The sequence below is a fragment of the Mobula hypostoma genome, chromosome 23, assembly GCF_963921235.1.
Source record: "Mobula hypostoma chromosome 23, sMobHyp1.1, whole genome shotgun sequence".
NCBI classification, from domain to species: domain Eukaryota; kingdom Metazoa; phylum Chordata; class Chondrichthyes; order Myliobatiformes; family Myliobatidae; genus Mobula; species Mobula hypostoma.
The window spans coordinates 60,034,684-60,054,114 of NC_086119.1; the positions used below are offsets into that span (position 1 = coordinate 60,034,684).

Here is a 19,431-nt window from a genome sequence, read left to right on the forward strand (position 1 = left end):
AGTCCCCCAAATGAGTAATGTTCAGAAGAACTGAAGAGCTGTAGTGCACAGATTAGCAAGCACGTTCATAGTTAAGGTAACAGTATGTTGGTCATGATTACAAAGGAGTTGAATAAGAATAGGAAGTTCAGTTACCGTTGTATAGGGTGTGGACAACACCTCATCTGAAATACCACGCAGCTTTGTTCCCTTTGTTTTAAAAAAAAGTAATTAAAAGGAGTATTACCAGGCTAACCCCTAGGATGGGAGAGTTGTCCTATTAAGAGTATCAATAGAATGAAATGATCTTCAAACATACAAGCAGCTCAGGGGGTTTTGACAGGATCAAACCAGATGTTTCTCATACAAGGTGGCATGGCTATAATGACAAGACAGCAATTTAAAAGAGTAAAATTTCTTCTGAGAGCAGTCAACCATTGAAAATCTGTCTTGAGGCTAGTGGAGTTGGATACAAATAGCTGAAAGATTAAAGAAATGAGGCATAGGGAATTACTACGAGGATGAACTGAGGCCAGTATTGATCATGCAACACACAAAAATGCTGGTGAACACAGCAGGCCAGGTAGCATCTGTAGGAAGAGGTACAGTCAACGTTTTCAGCTGAGACCCTTCGTCAGGACTAACTGAAAGAAGAGACTGTAAGAGATTTGAAAGTGGAGAGGGAGGGATGGAGCCAAGAGCTGGGAAGTTGATTGGCAAAAGTTATACGAGGCTGGAGAAGGGAGAGGGTCATGGGACAGGAGGCCTAGGGAGAAGGAAGGGGGGGGGGGGAGGGGAGCCCAGAGGATGGGCAAGGAGTGATAGTGAGAGGGACAGAGGGAGAAAAGAAATAATAAAAAAATATGGGATGGGGTACAAAGGGGAGGTGGGGCATTCCTCTGTTAATACCCCACCCCTTATTTATTATTCTATTTTTTTCCTCTTTTTTCTCCCTCTGTCCCCCTCTATCACTCCTTGCCCATCCTCTGGGCTCCCCTCCCCCTTTCTTTCTCCCTAGGCCTCCCATCCCATGACCCTCTCCCTTCTCCAGCCTTGTATCCCTTTTGCCAATCAACTTTCCAGCTCTTGGCTCCATCCCTCCCCCTCCTGTCTTCTCCTATCATTTCAGATCTCCCCTTCCCCCTCTCAAATCTCTTACTGTCTCTTCTTTCAGTTAGTCCTGACGAAGGGTCTCGGCCCAAAACGTCGACTGTACCTCTTCCTAGAGATGCTGCCTGGCCTGCTGTGTTCACCAGCCCTTTTTTTTTATTATATAAAACTGTGTTGCTTGAATTTCCAGCATCTGCAGATTTGATATTAGTATTGATCATATTGAACAACTGACTCAGGGGGCAAAATGGCCTCCTACTGTAAGAGGCAAAATGATGCAGCACTCATTTCAAGGCAGTGCCCTTAGCAGAATAAAAAGTTACTATGAACTGTAATTATCCACCATACCTTTGATTCCACTGGCTTGAGCTGTTTAGCACTTTAGATGTAAACATGAAATCTTGAACTCACCACAACTATAGAAAGGCAAATGATGTTAAATACAATTCAATGTTGGAACAAGTTAGTTTTCAGTCATGGATAAATGTGTTAGACCTTGGCAGCTCATATCAAATGAACTGATCACTGAATTTGGCAACTCCTAGTTCAGATTTATTACCCAGTAATCTGCAATGAGAGAATTGGGCAAGTACAGAAAATGACACCTGTAGTTGACCAATCTGTAAAGAATCTTGTGTAGTACTATTGGTAACATGTCTAATGAGTTTACTGCATTGTGCAAACACCACTGGGATTGGTTAGACAAAGCTGAGTTAGAGAAACAAGTCCATTCTGCAGATCTTTAGCCTGTATGTGGAGCTTACAATATCAGGCTATTGTACTACAAGTCTATGTTTGCATCCACCTAGGGTGGTTGGTGGCTCTGTTGAAGAGAATCAGTATCCTTTCCACAGTTGTAAGCAATTTTTGAATCATGAGCATCTTGTCACTACTGCAAGACTGCTGTATACTTGGTTGCTATTTGATATTAATAAATACTAATTTTAAAATACTAGAATAGAGGCAAGGTACATAATCAAAATGAAAATTTGTCATTTATCACAATTCATGTCCTATATCATATTCTTGTGCAGGGGATGTTCAAACAACTGTGTAAACACAGAAGTATTCATAGATCTGTAGTTCAGATGGATAGACAAACTTAAATGCTGATTTGTAATAGAACCAATATTTAACACTGCCTGCAATTCTACATACAAGATTGACATTTTGGGAGAAATTTTTTCATTAATTGGAAGCTTAACATTGAATTCATATTTTATTATCCTTTTGAAAATCTTTGTGCTTTCCCTTCCCTAAAACAATGAATTCCAGCAGTTATGGGTCACATTACTGAACAATGCAAAGCAGAGCTTTACTGTGTAGAGAAGGGTCAGTACATTAAATTGGTTTGGGAGAGGGAGGAGAAAATAGCCTTTTTAGCCACAGAGCAAAAAAAAAAGGCACAAGAAACCACACTACTTTCTGAACGCTAGAGGCAACATTGTATGGGTGCTGAGGGGCTTGTGCCCAACTGGTAAGCAAATTTACAACTCACTCAGCCATCTTTTTGCAAAATGAAAGTTAACAAATTCAAGCCTACATCCCCCCCCTGCCCCAATTCAACCCAAACAGTCTTTGTGGACATCAGAATCAACTAGATGACCAAGGATGACTTGATGCTGAAGACTTGGGTCCTAGCCCCATAACAATAAACTGGATCCAATCTCACCTAGATTTTTCAACAAAAAAAGTTTACAGTGTTTTCTGCCACTTGCTACTCCCAGCATTAAATCAAATCTAGTATATACACAATATTCCCAGTACAGGGTTGTCTGCTCAGTTACTACCTACTGGTCAATGTTCACAGGCCTGCTCAGGAACCATGTAGTGCATTGGAAATTAAAAATATTCATGCTGCAAAATTGCACAAAAAAGATACAAAATTTCAGCAAAACTGGTTTACAAGTCATTGCATTCATCCTTCCAGCAGTTTTATGTACAGTCTCCCACTGCATATGTACAGATGTTATTTTACACAAGTTTCTGTACACAAGGTCTATACAATTCCCATGGTGGCCTACATTTGTAAAGCCCCTTCAAAAAAAAACACACTTTTTTCTTCTACAAGAGTTTACTGGATTCTTAAAAGTATCCAGTGTTCCAGACAGGCATTTGTCACAGAGATCAACTGATCAAGCTTTCCTCCACTTATCTTACTGTTGGGTTTAGTTACTCCCAAGTAGCATTTTTTCCAGTCAAGAGGCTCAGGAAACACTGGGTAACAAACAAATCCACTTTCCGGACCACTCCCCTAGTACTTTGATGCCTGCAGCTCCCTTCTAAAAAACTCCCATCTTTTCATATATTTTACTTTGCCACATTTCTACTGATGGAGTTCAAGTTCATCCACACTGATCACTTTACTAGGCATAGATGGCAATGGTTGTTGAAGGACATCACTGCCAAACCACTTGGAGAGATTGACAGGGGATCCACTTCTCTGATGGAGAGGTTGCAGTGCAGAATTCGGCTGGTTCAAGTGTAGATGCGCTCCAGGTCCTTGGCCACTTGTACTTGGTGACTGCAACACTGTTAGAAGAAAAATAATTAGGTGTCAAATGTCTCAAACTGGTGTTAGAATGACACATCCAGGCCAATGGGGAGCATTTACTCCATGAATTTGTATCTTCCAGCTGGGGTAAAGTCCGTGGCATAGAAGACCCAACCTCTGGCCGACTATTGCAGCCATACATTAACTGATTCATTCTTTGCTACAAGGAACTAGAGAGTCTTCCCCTAGAAACCCACCCAGATTAGTAGTAGGGATCCAAAGGTAATTGATTGAATGTTAATGACAACAGGTGATGAGAATCTTGGAGACACTGTGGGAATTTGGGCCCTTCTGCATGCATCCACCAATAGCATTTAACAAGTTGCAAATGGAATTGAGTCACACAAGCAAACACTCATTTAAAACCATGATGTGGAGCAGCACTAAAGATTCCATTGGTCTGTGAGGAACTCTTGCATTGATGGCCTGGGTCTGCATAAACTACCTATAACAATCTAACCACCATTAGTGCATTTCCACTAGATGTCTATTGATCTCAGTGTTACCAATGCTCTAATCCAAACTCAAATACTGCCTTGATGCCAAGAACAGCACTCTCATCTAATTCAGTTTGAGCCCAGTTCAGACCAAGGCTGAAGAGACTGGGAACAGCAGCCCTGACAGAAAGCCTCTAACTGAATAGCACTCAGGTGCAAGTGCTTCATAATAATAGCAGTTATGTTCCATCAATTGGCCAATAAAGCAGAGTACAGACTGTCTTCAATGCAATTCAGTACTATCAAGTGTCTCACTTCAAAGGCAATTTGGTGAAGCCAGTTAGGTTTGGATTCAAATGCTAAACATGTTGAGCATGTGCACCAGATGGGCTGTAACAAGATGCTTCATTGTTACCATATCTTCAGTTCAAAAATCCGAATAGTCATAACACTCAAGTGCCCAGCTTCTCCAGATCAAGGATCCAAGAGCTAGGATCAGTGGCCAAGAGCAACCACCACATTCCCTGCCTTCCTTCTGAGGGTCAAAGGTCAAATGGATAACTTCATAACCAAATTCAAACAATCTAGCAGCCTTCCTCACCATTTCCATCCAGATAAAATTTACTACCAATGTGACTGATCTTTCAACAATGACAAAGATTTGAAGCTTCAAATACAAATTGAATTTATTACCTTGTCTTATCATGGCCAGATGCTGCAGGGATGTCCCAGATGCCTGAATCTGTGCTGCAGATATTGCAGCTCGAGGATTCAGGAGTGGGAGGCCACTTGCTGGAAGAGGGTAGAAAGTCTGTCCAAGGAGAGTTGGAGGAAGGCTTTGCAAATGTGATAGATCCACACCCGACTGAAACATACCTGACAAAAGATTTGGGAGACAAGTTGTAGGTTTCTGAGCTGCTTGCAATTCTTGTATATGCCATTATTTACTGGAGAATTCAGGCTCTTTTCAATGTTCAACAATAGCAGAATATTAAGCAGCATTCTGACATGGAGATTAGCTATCATTTGCTAATACTATTAAAACAGTTTAAAATGCAATTTCAGTTTAGTGCTCTAGCTGCCTCAACCCAGGAAGCTGACAATCCAATCCCTAACTAGCACAAACTTTCAATACCTAGGGTTACCATTGGAGCGACTCCCCTCCACCTGAGATGAACATTTCATGTGCTATAGCCTTCTGCTCACAAAGCTTCATTTCTCAATTCGGGTATGGTTCCCTACCCCGCCCCCCCACCCCACATGAATGAGATACTGAAAAGCTCATCTTGCATTACTGTTCATTCAGATCAAGTTATACAGTACATTGAGGGAGAACAAGGCAAAACAACAGCAGAATAAACAGCTACAGTATAGTACAAGCAACTAAGGGGCAAAGCTATAAACAAGGCAAATTGTGAAGTCAAATCTAATCTTATCACACTAGGGAACCATTTAATATTCTTGAGCCTGGTGACATTGTGCTTTAAGGTTTTTATATCTTCTGCCTGATAGATACAAAAAAAATCTGCATCGGGCAGGATTCTTTGATTATGCTGGCTGCTTTGCTGAGGTAGTGAGAAGTACAGCAGTCCAAGGAGGGAAGGCCGGTGTTTGTGATATGCTGAGCTGTGCCCATAACTTAAGTTTTGGTTATGTGCAGAGCCACGATGCATTGAGATAGAATGCCGTCTATAGTACATTGATTTAAAAGATGAAAGACATACGAAGCTTTAGTCTCTTGAAGAAACAGACACACAGGTGAATTTTCTTGGCCATGATGTCTGTGAGGTCAGACCAGGACAGGATATGGTTGTTCACTCCTAGGACTGTTCAGCTCCTAGCCTTAGCACCATTGATGTAAATAGAAGCTCATGCACTGCCCCCTTCCCTGAAGGGAATGAGCAGCTCTTATTTTGCTGACATCGAGGGAAGATTTGATATCATAACATCATGTCTCTATCTCCTTCCTGTACTGTGCTTTATTATTTGAGATACAGCCCATTGGATGAAAAAGAAAATGGGGAGAGGGAGAAATTACCAGAAGTCAGAGAAATTGATTTTAATGCCATTCGGCTGGAGGCTACCTATGAGGTCTTGCTCCTGCAACCCGAGTGTGGCAGACTAACTTACTTTTAGAGCAGTTTTCATATAGATGTGTAGTTCAAAGTGGTTTACAACTTTTCCTCAGTTGTAATGTGAAATTAGTGTGAAGTCAATTCCAATTGTATTCTATAGCAAATCATTTATGTACTACTGAAGAATCAGATAGAAAGAGATGCAAGCAAACCACTGACCAGTTTACAATTTTAAGGAACACCTAATCTATAGGCCATTTGACCCACTGAGTCTGCTCAGCTATGAGATATAAAGCTACAGTCTGACTGCAGCATTTTCCTGTGAGTTTCTTTCACCATCTCCAAAAGTGCTGGCAGCTTAACTGGCCACTGTAAACTGCCTTGTGCAGAAAGTTAGGGTGCAGTTGGGAAAATGAAAATGAGAATGGTTAGTTATACACTCAATGGGCTGAATAATCTGGAGTTATGAAAAATTTGAAGTTATGAATTCACCCAAATTACACTTGGGTCAATTTGATGGCTTACTTTCATAGGAAACATTCACACCATTTTAAACAGGTATAGTGTTTCCAGTAGACAATCAATATTTGTTATTTATTGACATACAACACGTAGGCCCTTCGAGCAATCCCCAATTTAATCCTAGCCTAATCACAGGATAATTTACAATGACCAACCAGCCTGCTAAACAGTAGGTCTTTGGATTTGGGAGGAAATCTGAGCACAGAGAGGAAGCCTACGTGGTGACAGGGAGAACATACAAACTCCTTACAGGCAGCAGTGGGAATTGAATGCAGGCCGCCTGCACTGTAAATGGTTGTACCAACCACTAGACTACCGTGCTGCCCTTCTCTCAAATTTCTCCAACTTAGACCAGGATAAACAGAAAAGCACCTCCATGTTCTCCTACCAAAAAATTACTTAATGAAATTCTATAGCCATGATTTAAGATTAAATAATGAATTGCTCTGCATTCACCTGCATGAAGTAATGCTGGTTGCAGCTGTTGTGGTGAATTGCTTTGTGCCAGCATCCTCTGAACTACCCCTGGAGGCAAGTGAGGAGTCTGACGCACAAGTGGTACATGTGACATGAGGGACAGAGGACAAATGAGTCGAGGAAATGAAGACCCAGGAACTGGAGAAGCCCCAGTTGGAGTTTTCCTTCCTGTAGATCTAGGTCTATAGTCTTGGTCTTTTGTGAAACGCATTTGGTTTAACTGAGGAGTTGTACATGCAGATCTGTGGTACGTTGTCCTTGCCCCTCCTATAGGAGATGCTCCTCGATTTGTGTTTTCCTGTTGAGAACCAGGTGACAAGTGGCCTGCAAAACGTGAAGCAACAAAAAGTTGAATTCAAACTTGTGCTTTAGGTTTTTTTATATACCATATATTACTTAATCAGAGCAGTTATAGTATAGAAGGTCCATCACGCATTATATAATCCTTTCTAGATGGCAGTCAATTGTACCTTCCACTATACATGCGAATAATTAAGATTGGCAATGCAAATATACAGAAAGTTCAATATCCCTTCTTGTTCTTTTGTCTTCAATGTCCTCTCATTCAATGGAAATAATTTGTAACTATGCTTTCCTGATTATTACCAACTTCAACCCCTTTCCACAAGCCACCCTACAAGTGTGAAATGGTGCAATGATTTAGGAGGGAATTTGCTGCTTTCAGGGAGCTATGGACTGATTTACACACCAATGTGTACCTATGTGTTACCTTTGACTAAGCTGCATTAAGTACTGTGTGCAGCTCTGCTCACCATTACTACAGAAAGTCTGTGCAGGCTTTAGAGGGGAAGCAGAAGAGGTTGACCAGTATGTTACCTGGATTGTATTGTATTAGAAGTGAGGTTGACAACCTTTGATTGTCCCTGGATCCAGAGACAAGGGACAACTCAAGTACATAAAAATGAGGCATACTGTAGATAGTCTTTTTCCTCCACGATAAAAATGTAAATACTGTAGGTTATGGAGTGTTAAGAGCCTCGATTACACCACCAGGGAAGGTGGCAGAAGCAGATACAGTAACACCTAAGAGGCATTTGGTCAGAAAGACGGGGAATAGATGGATATGGATTACATGCAGGCAGATGGGATTAGACTAGCATCATGAATGAGGAAGATATGGTGGGCCAAAAGGGCTGTTCTCCAGTACAAACAAATAACCATGTCCCTTATGTTTAGAATAAAAATGCTCAGGTCAAATTACTGAAAGATGGATTCAAATTGTTAATGCTTCCCCTCCCCGCATCTGCAGTCTATCTACCCTCCATTTTGGACATTTACTTCTGCAATCTAAAGCACTTTACACCATAGTATGATGATCGCAGTTATAGCTAAACCAAGCATTAATAGATTTGTGACTTCCTTGCTGGTGAACCCTGCCCTTGGGCATCCGATTTTGTTGTTGTGTTTTTTTTTAAATTAAAGTTTTAACCTCCAGTGACTTATTATGTGCCTCTCCCTCTCCACCCATTAACTCCATAAATCCTGCCCATCACACAAATTCTTGCACCTTTTGGAATTGTAACTCTGGGTCTACACTACTTAGAATATAGCAATTCTCAGCATTAAATTTCATCTGTGTCTTCCCCCCACCCCCAATTCAACCAGCATGTTTTTCCAAATGTGGTATTACTGCTTCACTTCTGTTGGCTTATTAGTTGGTATTTATTTGCCCTGTTAAGGTCAACAGGTTTAAAGAAAGCAGAGCTTACAAACTAACTGATGAGCTACAAGTACAGTAACTGAAGCTCCCACCACTCAATTTGCTTTCCATGTGCATTGTGGGTACAAGGATAAACATACAGTAAATGGCAATGACAAATAGTGCACTTCGAGCTTCCATTACCTTCCATCAGGCCGTGTCTATCCTCCACAAGGTCCTTCACTGGATGGGTTTCCTTCCCATCCTTGAATTTGTCTTTACTTTCAAACATCTTTCGGATTACTGAGGTAGGAGTGAATGATGGAGAAAGCTCCATGTGGGGGAAAAAGATAAAACAAGGAAGAATTACAACCTGGAAACATTTGGCTTGATCTACCTTCAATGTGTGGTTCCAATATCAAACCTTCCTTTCACCTCTATTCTCAACCCAAAACATTCATGCAGTCTCTGCTTGAAACAAGTTGAACTTTTGATCCAAGCTTCTCTAACTTGGAGCAAACTTTGCCCTAACGTTGCATCTACAGCTTTTCATTTGACAATACATGCTGTATGGAAAAAAAAATGTCAAGTGTGATTTGGTTTATAAAAGTCAGAAATAAACATTCTATATGCTAAGGTTTAGAATCTGTCAAGAGCAGCTGTGACAGTGTCACATGTCATACAAGATATCTGTTTCCTCAAACAAAAGTTCTAATTTTTCTGAGCTGTTTTATCTATCAATACAATCACATCCCCTCAAGTCCACTGATGATTCTTACCATGTTTGTGAATGAGGAGGCCTGTGATGGTGATGCTGCATTTAATCTATGCTGACTAGGTGGCCCAGGTGAACGAATTCGCTGCTGCCTAAAATCAGGAGAGGTTGTTAGAATAGAGAACACATTGTTGCTTGGTGCAGCAGTCTGCAGACTCAAGTCAGCAATACCTCAGACCACATGGATCACTCAGTTATACAACTTGAATATTAAAGGAAACACTCATGTTCAAATCACAATTACCCAGTTAGTCCCTCTAATTACTCCTTTCAAAGCTCTGCAAGTTTTCGCCTTCAATTTAGAGTCGGTGAAAATTTGCTATGCACTACTTCCTGATGTACAGTTTCTATAAAGAAAACAACCTCTTCAGCAAATTGAAAGTTAGAAAAGAATCCTAGCTTAAAGATATACTCAAAGTCTTTATATGAAACTAATTGACATATTCCAGTTCAATTACAAATTCTAACTTAGATTAGCAGATCAGTTATAAATTAGATCAGTAAATACATTTTATCTACAGCAAAGCTTCAATTTAAAGATCCATACCTGACACTGTAGCTATCCCTGTGTTCGTGGCGGATTTTCCCATATCCAGGTTGGTAAACTTCCCCACCAGGCACATGCAGATCTTGTGCAAAAGGAAGACGTTCCATGGCTCCCTGTCTCATATCCAGCTGGGATGGACTATCAGCCTATTAGATCAAGGACTGAATCAGGAGCTAGCTACTGGCTCACAATTTGGATGGCATCAGTTCCAATACATTGCATTCTGCTGTGTCTTTATCCATTCACTTGAACTGTTTCCCCTCAAATTCTCCTTGCATCTTTCTCAACCCATATTTCCTCCTAGCTTTCCATCAGCAAATTTAAATATTACTTTATCTAAATCGAACTAAACAGATGTGACCCTGGAAGCAATTCCTGTGCCAGCCCTGCAGTAGCCAGTGATACAGCCCCCAGAGCAGACAGAATCTAAACACAAACTCTGTTTAATCTTGTACCATTTCCACTTTATTCACCCCACATGTCTGGCAACTTCCTCCAGGCTCCATCACTCAATTTTGAACAGATAATTAACCTACCAATTTCAAGTGGATCCAGGAAAAAACTTACAAGTACAGGATTGAACCCAGATCACTGGAGCTGTGAGGAAGCATCTCCAGGTTTGCACCAACATGCCCCTCCAGCAGCAATTCCAGAAGTTAGGACTGAAATTCAAGTGCATTACTTTTGAAAATTGGTATGGAGAGAGTCTGATGCCTTTGACACAAAGGAGCACTACACAGGGAAACAAGTCCTTTAGCCCATTTAATGCACGCTAACTGTCAGAGGTAGATTTTGTCTTCTAAAAGAGTGATAGGTGCATAGAACATATTGCCAGGAGTGGTGCTAGAGGCAGATGCATTAAGGGCATTTAAGAAACACATATAGGCACACTGATGAAAGAGGAAAGAAACTTGAAGGGCTATGTGGGAGGGAAGGATTATATTGATCTTAAAGTAGACTAAAGGGCCAACCCAACGTCATGGGACAAAAGGCCTTACTGTGCTGCACTGTCCTATGTTCTAAATCCCCCCAAATTTTGTTCCAGGATTAACACAATGAAAAACTCAAATTTTACCATATCGTAAAAATATTTTAAGCCATTGAAAATAAGCAGACTGAATGCCACATTTGGTCAAAAATATAAAGTGACTGACACCACCTACCTGTGGAATAGGAGATACATTTTTTGACAATGGCAGTCCTTGGTAGTGATCTTGAATGTGGGTTGAATTTTGGGGATAACCTACAAAATAAAAATGGGGCAGGTTAACCTGGCCATTTTGATGGTAGTTGTAGTGGAAACAGTTTGACCATAACCGAACTGAATCCCAAAAGTTTTCTTTCCCCCAACACCTCAAAGTGTCTTCAGACAACCAAACCAAATTGCTGTAATCCTCCAATTTAAATCTGACTGGCAACCCAACTGATTTCATGAATGGCTCCAGTCACTCCACATTTATAGTTAGAGTATATGCTACTTAAATCGTGCAAGGGCAATTCCTACTTCTACAGTTACCTAGCCAATAATACTAGGCATGGTTATTACAGCAGCTGGAAAACAATTGTGGCAGCCCTAAGTTAGTGATCTTTTTATGCAGCAAATGGGAACTCAGGCTACGTCCACACTACACCGGATAATTTTGAAAACGCCGGTTTCGAGTAAAAAGGATAGGCGTCCACACTAAGCGTTTTTTAAAAATATTTCTGTCCACATTAGACGGATATTTGGGCAAATCTCCCCCTACTGGGCATGCGCAGGACACACAGAAAACAAGTGAAGAGGAAACGATATACTTGGTGCGTGTTTCTCCAGTTACAGAGTAGAAAAACTTCAAAGGAATTGCTCTTGGCTCTCGTGCAGGAGGACGTAAAACTAAAAAAAAACACAAATACTGAAGTGTATGAAGGCAACCAACAGGGAGTTCACGGACAGTAGTACCCGGCTGATGACAAACATTGAAAAACTGACCAACTCTGTTGCATTAATAAAGCACCTTGTTAAATGTATAAAACATGTCTGCAGTGTTATCTTGTAGTTCCATACAATGTTACATTAGGCTGTTACACATCTATTGCCAGAGAAGTACTTGCATAAATAGGTAAAGCACCTTCATACAAGCAAGGACAGAAAACAGGGCAAAGTGAGTATACTTATTTATTCAGAAAGCTATGGGTCAAAGTATCTGGTGAGTACATTTCTAACTCTTCTGGCTTCAGTCTCGTTGCCATCTGTTCTGAAATTGTTAGGTTCTGTGAAGCGCAGAATCAAATATGGTGAGGGGGGAGGGGGAGGGGGGAGGGGGGAGAATGAAATGCTGCACTGTCGCCATCTGTTCCGGCACGTCATGCCAGCAGTTTTAAAAAGCTCCGGTTACTCCGTACACACTGTAACAGATATTAGGTGTTTTCAGATTTATTCACCCTGGAGACAGTTTCTGAAAATCTCCGTTTTTGGGGGCTGAAAATGCCGTTTCAGTGTGGACGGAAGGTCAAAACGAAAAGGCTTTGTTTTCAAAATTATCCGGCATAGTGTGGACTGTCTCTGAGTGATAACTAATTTGAAGAATTTGCATACCTCAAGTGGATAACTGAAATTTAGAATAGTTTAAGCACAAATTGTCTATCAGATAGTCATTATGAAGCACAAGTGTGTACTGAGATTCATTACTATTATGTTACTAGATGCAGATATTATGCTCACCAATTGGAGACTTGACTCTGAAGAACTCCGAAGGGGATGGCTGCTGGAATGCTGGTATGGGGGACGAATGGCCTTGCTGATTAAGGACTGGTGTGTGATGATTCTGACTGCCAAGCAAGTCACCTAGAATATCTGGGGATGGAGGCCCCATTACAGGGGGGGGTAGAATTTCCTGTACAAAAATTCACAATTTGATCCAAACAGTTATATCACACAAAATATTTAAAATTAAAGCTTCCATCAGTGAAGAACTAACTCCACAAGTAAATTTTGAAATTAAACTTGGGTTTCTTTGTAGCCACCTTGCCACTTCAGAATTGTAATAACATTAGCAAAACATACATGCACAGGCTTACTAGATGTATAGCAAAGAGGGAAAAAAAAAGCACATTCTGGACAAAGCTAAAAACTTTCCAAAACTTGGTTTACAAGCTATGCAACAAATGTCAAAATGAAATGTCAGTTGCTTCATTTTAGAAGTTCCCACATCAGGAAAAACTTTGCAAGTTAATCAATGATGCCATGCATTACACTGGAGGTTGTGTGTAATACTGAGGTCTGCAAAAACAAGTGAGCAAATAATCAACATGTCACTCACATATCTTAGAAACAGAGAACACCTACAGCACAATACAGGACCTTCGGTCCACAAAGTTGTGCCGTACATGCCCCTACCTTAGAAATTACTAGACTTCCCCATAGCCCTCTATTTTTCTAAGCTCCACGTACCTATCCAGGAGTCTCTTAAAAGACCCTATCATATTCACCTCCACCACCATTGTGGGCAACCCATGCCACACACTCACCACTAAGTAAAAAAAAAACTTATCCCTGCCATCTCCTCTGTACCTACTCCCCAGCACCTTAAACCTGTCTTCCTGTGGCAAACATTTCAGCACTCGGAAAAAGCCTCTGACTATCCACACGATCAATGCCTCTCATCATCTTATATACCTCTATCAGGTCACCTCTCATCCTCCGTCGCTCCAAGGAGAAAAAGCCGAGTTCACTCTACCTATTCTCATAAGGCATGCTCCCCAATCCAGGCAACATCCTTCTAAATCTCCTCTGCACCCTTTCTATGGCTTCCAGATCCTTCCTGTAATGAGGCAACCAGAACTGAGCACAGTACTCCAAGTGGGGTCTGACCAGGGTCCTATATAGCTGCAACATTACCTCTCGGCTCCCAAATTCAATTCCATGATTCTAATATTCTTGTTATTCCAATTTCGTTTTCAGTTGCCATAAACAAGGAAGAAATGCAAGGACAGTCAGATCTCAATATACCACCCTTCCACTTTTACAAAACTACATTTAAGTTAAAGCAAGAAAGCTGGCCAACTACAAAGGGTCACGTGGGGGGAATCCAGGATGAAGCTTCCTGGATTTTCAGCCACTGCTTCTGAGGAGTTTGTACTTTCTCCCCATGGCTGTGTGGATTTCCTCCAGATGCTCTGGTTTCTCTCCACCCACCTCCCCCCCCCCACCCCCCACTGGTCAACTGGTTGTGGTAAATTGTCCCATGATTAGGATAGGATTAAATTAGGGATGGCTAGGTGCATGGCTCAAAGGGCCAGAAGGTCCTTTTCTGTGTTGTATGTCAATAAATTATTTATTTTTAAAAAATGGTTTTGTAAAAGACATGATGGAGCAAGGTGAAAAGATGGATAGGTTGCTGACGAGAATTAAGAGAAAGAGCCAAGGCTGAGATGATCTTCAGAGAAGGTGGTTGCATTAGCATTTGTTCATGAATAGGGGGGACAAAAACAGGGGGAAAAAAAACACCAGGAAAACACAACTGAGCTAATTTGGGGGGGCTTCAGTCACCAAAAGTTGGTTGTAACAAATTATACTGTGAAGACAAAATATTCTAAAGCAATGGAACACTGAATTCATCCTATTCAAGGACAGTACCAAAAAAAGGAAAGAGTTCAGTAATAACAGTGATCATAAAGTGATAATGATTCCTTTAGGTTGTCCAATCACAAACAAGAGAAAATCTGCAGATGTTGTCACACAGAACTGCAGAAATTAGATTCTGGAGCCATGAACTTCAGTTGCAGCCACTAAGGCCTTGCACAATAAATGCATTTATAGAAGAGTGGCAAGGAAGAAGCCCTAGCTTAAAAGAAAGATTTTGCAAAGCATCACTTAGATACTGTAAAGATGTGGAAAAGGTCTTTTGGCTGGAAGAGAATTTTCTGGCCTAAGTAGTGTGTCATACATCTTAAAATTGTGCATCAGCAGGTAATGCCATCCGTACTGCAGGGATGCTTTTCAGCACTAGGTGCTAGAAGTCTAGCCAGTATTGAAAGACAAGTACTGCTAAATACAAGAGATCCTAGATAAGAACGTGCCAGATTCTGCTAGAAACTTGAGGAAGTTAGTCTTTCAGCAGGACAACATCCTGAAGCACAAAGCCAGAGTAACCATGGAGTACCTTCAAATGAACAAAATTCAAGTCCTTTAGCAGCCCAGTCAGAGTTCTAACCCTAACTGCCGAATGTCTCTGGGAAGACCTCAAGACTGCTGTCCACCACTGCTCTTCAAATAATCTAGCACAGCTTGAGCAATTTAGCAAGGGGAATGGGCAGATCTTGCTCTATTATGTTGTGCAAAGCTAATAGAAACTTATAGCTCAAGTACTGAGCAAAGGGGGATGAATACTTTTCAACTGCTGACATTTCAGTTTTAGTTCTACAACTTTACTTTTTGGGCCATACTGTTTTTTTTTAAAAAAAAAGAGGGGGGCTAAAAGGGCAAGATGACAGAACACAAACCAGTCCTCATAGGGATCAGAAGAGGAGAGTGAGCAATTTGAAGTTTCTGGGTGTCAATATCAGAGGATCTAACCTGGTTCCAATAGATCAGTGCAGTTATAAAGGCAGCAAGGCAGTGGCTGCATTTCATGAGTTTGAGGAGGTTTTGTTTGTCACCAAAAACACTCAAAACTTCTACAGGTGCATCGCAGAGAGCATTCCGACTGGCTACATCACCGTCCAGTATGGGGTGGCTACTGTACAGAACTGAAGCTGCAGAGCGGTATAAAATTAGTTAGCTCCAACATGGGTACTAGCCTCCATAGTATCCAAGGCATCTTCAAGGATTAGTGCATCAGAAAAGCGGCTTCCATCATCAAGCACCCCTACCATCCAGGACATACCCTCTTCTCATTATTACTGTCAGGAAGGAGGTACAGAGCCTGAAGGCACACGCTCAGCGATTCAAGAACAGCTTCTTCCCCTCTGCCAGATTTCTAAATGGACATCAAGTCCATGAATACTACCTCACTACTTTCTTTTAAAACTGTTTTTGTATGACTTAACTATTGAGTATGCATATACCTCACTTACTGTAATTGTTTTCTATATCATGTATTGCATTGTACTGCTGCTGCAAAGTTAACAAATTTCACAACATATGCTGGTGATATTATTCTGATTCTGATGTGATTCATGAATAAAAATTCTCAGCTAAATTTATCGATATCCCTGATTGTAATACTCACTTCGGTGAACAAAGGGTTAGGGGCTGAATACTTTTACAAAGTCACTACATATTAAGCCATACGTGAAAGACTAGAATCTGGAGAGTAAATTGCACAGTGGCAAACAGCAAATAATGTAATAAGGGTCTTTAAGTCAGACAAAAGATATAGGCTAGAATCCAGAGAACAACCCAACCCACAAATTTGGGAATAAGTGTTATGGCCCAGTAGGTAACAGGGGAAGGATGGCTACTGTAGGCTGAACAAAGTTACTTACAACTGTCTTGCAAGGACTAATGGCTGAAGTCCTAGGTAATCCAAACAGTGCTTTGTGAAAATACCCCTACTTTGTCTGCTACACTGAAAGTGCGCCATGATGTCAAGATAATCTCAGGGTGAACAAATTCATTAAGCATTCTTCAAAAAAAAGTCTTTCTACAGATACATTGCTTATAGCAAGACAAGGACTATTAGTTAGACACACAAACATACTTCAGCCCACACAGTCCATGCCAACCATCAAACCTTTTTACATCAAACGTAGAATCCCATTTTATTCTTCCCACAATTATATCCACCTCAACAACACATGGAGCCAATTAATCTATCACTACATCTTTTTTGATACAAGCAAATCAATATCGGAAATATCAAAATTTCAAGGCCACCTATCCAAATTAGGTCAAATGCACTTTGTTTCAAATGCCCAGAGAACAAGCTTACATAGGCTTGAGATTCAGGAGAAATTCACATCTTCAATGGATACTTTTACATTAAGTCATCCATTTGAGAACAAATTACTTGGAAACCAGAGACTGCAGATGTTGGAATCTGGAGTCTAAATTTCTTGGAAGCAGTTTGTGTTATTTTCCCCAAATGAAATGAGATGAAATTTCCTGTTGTAATATTTGAACATTTTACCTCAGTACAAAGGACGTACTTAGTTAACCCAATTACACAATGTTGCTCAACTTACTTAACTCAATGAACTGTACAAAGCCAATGTTAATCAAACCCCATTAGAATGCCATGGTTATGAGACACGCAGGAACTTGGTTTAAAAGTGATAACCTCGTCCAATGTCAAAGGCTTCCACTTTTTTGGACAGTGAACTTCTGCTCCAAATTTGCAAGTGCTTTACTCATTATGCCCATCACCAAGCATGAACTATAAAATAATCAAATGATTACAAAAATATTCATGTTTATGACTTGAATCTGCAGTCAACTTTGTACTTACAGGGGGCTTTGATTGCAAAGGCAAAGTTCCACTTGCCTTCATACTATTAACTAGCTTATTGAAAGCAGTCATATCTGTGTCTTTTTTTTGTATTTGTTTGGGACCAGATGATGCAGTTAGAGTCTGTTCTAGATGTTCCACCATGAATGGTGTGGCAAGCTTCCTCTCGGATTCCACTTTGAGACCCTTCAGTTCTGCTTCCACCTCTTCAACAGACAAAACCACTCCAGTCTGTGCTGCAAAACAGAAGAGATCATACACTATATCGAAACAATCCATTAAACAGTCCAGTTACAAACTGAGCACTTCAGACACACATAGCACCTTCATGATCACTTGTGCATACTTGTCTACATTTCAAATCAACTACATAATTTTTTTAGTGACAAAAGTTTCTTGAAGCTTAGCACCAAGTTCACAGCGAAAACGGAGAAACAAATACACCTTTGCAGGGCTGTTAAATCCCTGTGGCAGTAATAAATGGTTCCACAATAACCAAAACTGCAGACAGACAAGTAATAATTAAGCTATGTTTTGTATTTTCACAAGTACAAAGGATATTCATATAATCAAAGCAGTGGTGAAGTGGCCAAGAGCAGTTACTTAGCACTACGGTTAGAATCAGCTGGCATGGAAACACTGCCTTTCAGTTCCATGAAAAAACAATTTACTCCAATTCTAATTTTATCTTGCACCCATCTTCACAACTCCACCACTTCCCTGCCTATATATACACACACACACACAGGGTAATTAACCTGGCAATCTTTTAAACCAATACAATTTAAACTTCAACTGTTAAATAATATGCAGAAATAGACACATACAACTCTCCTTTAGTTTCTCCTTGTTGGCAGTAAGACTGGACAGCAGTGGTTTCACATCCACATTTGCTTTTCGCAGTATTTCTAGAATATCAACCTTTTTATTAATCTCCTTGTTATCTTCTCGTGATGGAATGGGAGCAAAGTAGTTTCCAAGCTGTGAAACAGGAGTTGGGATCCTTTGCTCCAGACCTGTACCCACCAAAACAAAAACACTTGTTAGACTTCGTTAACACCAAAGTTCTAAATACTACAAGTTGTAGCTTCCCCAATACAACTTGGGACTGCTTTGTCAGATGGAGCCAGACAGCAGATGAGAGGATATGAGTATTGACAATTGCAAGGAAACACTGTCTATGAAGTTACTCATAAGCAATCTGAACTTTATAATTATATTTTCTAGATGAACCAGAGGCTGGCACTTGTGATAACTGCCTGACTTGCTGAGTGCACTGGCATTTTTTTTTTGGTTTTATTTCATGTCCAGCATCTGCGGATTTTGATTTTTACACACTAATTTATGTGATGTCTTGCATTAACCAATCCCAAAACTGGTGTTTTGAGTTGCTATTTTTCTATTACCTCATTAGAACTACAGAATTCAAGTACATTGTAGTACAGTATCTGTGCACCAGTCAGCAAACTGCATGACCAAAGGCGCATTAGAGGAGTTTCCTTATGGTGAGATGCAGCTCAGAAGAGCCCACTTCAAAAACAGTTGTCTTTCAGAAACAATAGATAAAATAGGTAGAGTTGATCACTTATGAGAAAGTGTCAAATAATGACCAAAATGGGATTGTTTTCCAAGCCCGTTCAAATGTCAGCAGAATTATTTCCACAAATCTAAAAGCAGATGTCAATATAACATTTACTATCATGTAACCTCAGATGATTAGTGTTACAAGTCCTAGGCAGCATTTGAAAACATCAACTTTGAACACTACAGAAATTTCCACAGAAAGTTGACTTCATGCACCTTGTTCACAGAACCATTATCAGCTACCTCAGATTCAACCAACCTTAGGTGTGGTGTCAATTATCTAT

The 19,431-nt window shown here is 40.5% G+C and overlaps 1 protein-coding gene across 3 annotated transcripts in view; it reads right to left on the bottom strand.

The window, feature by feature from the left end:
• Nucleotides 1–1,275: 1,275 nt before the first annotated feature.
• eif4enif1 (eukaryotic translation initiation factor 4E nuclear import factor 1) overlaps nucleotides 1,276–19,431 on the bottom strand; it is a 49,352-nt gene continuing 31,196 nt past the window's right edge. For 2 of the 3 annotated variants that reach the window (XM_063031810.1, XM_063031811.1), the window contains exons 9-18: nucleotides 18,391–18,579; nucleotides 17,564–17,799; nucleotides 12,838–13,009; nucleotides 11,300–11,379; nucleotides 10,137–10,282; nucleotides 9,594–9,681; nucleotides 9,019–9,145; nucleotides 7,134–7,478; nucleotides 4,774–4,956; nucleotides 1,277–3,621 (exon numbers count right to left, since the gene is read on the bottom strand). In XM_063031810.1, the coding sequence (XP_062887880.1) occupies nucleotides 3,416–3,621; nucleotides 4,774–4,956; nucleotides 7,134–7,478; nucleotides 9,019–9,145; nucleotides 9,594–9,681; nucleotides 10,137–10,282; nucleotides 11,300–11,379; nucleotides 12,838–13,009; nucleotides 17,564–17,799; nucleotides 18,391–18,579 (1,772 nt within the window). In that variant the 3' untranslated portion in view covers nucleotides 1,277–3,415. Of the gene's footprint in view, nucleotides 3,622–4,773; nucleotides 4,957–7,133; nucleotides 7,479–9,018; nucleotides 9,146–9,593; nucleotides 9,682–10,136; nucleotides 10,283–11,299; nucleotides 11,380–12,837; nucleotides 13,010–17,563; nucleotides 17,800–18,390; nucleotides 18,580–19,431 lie in introns of all 3 variants that reach the window. The other variant, XM_063031812.1, reaches the window with a different exon arrangement.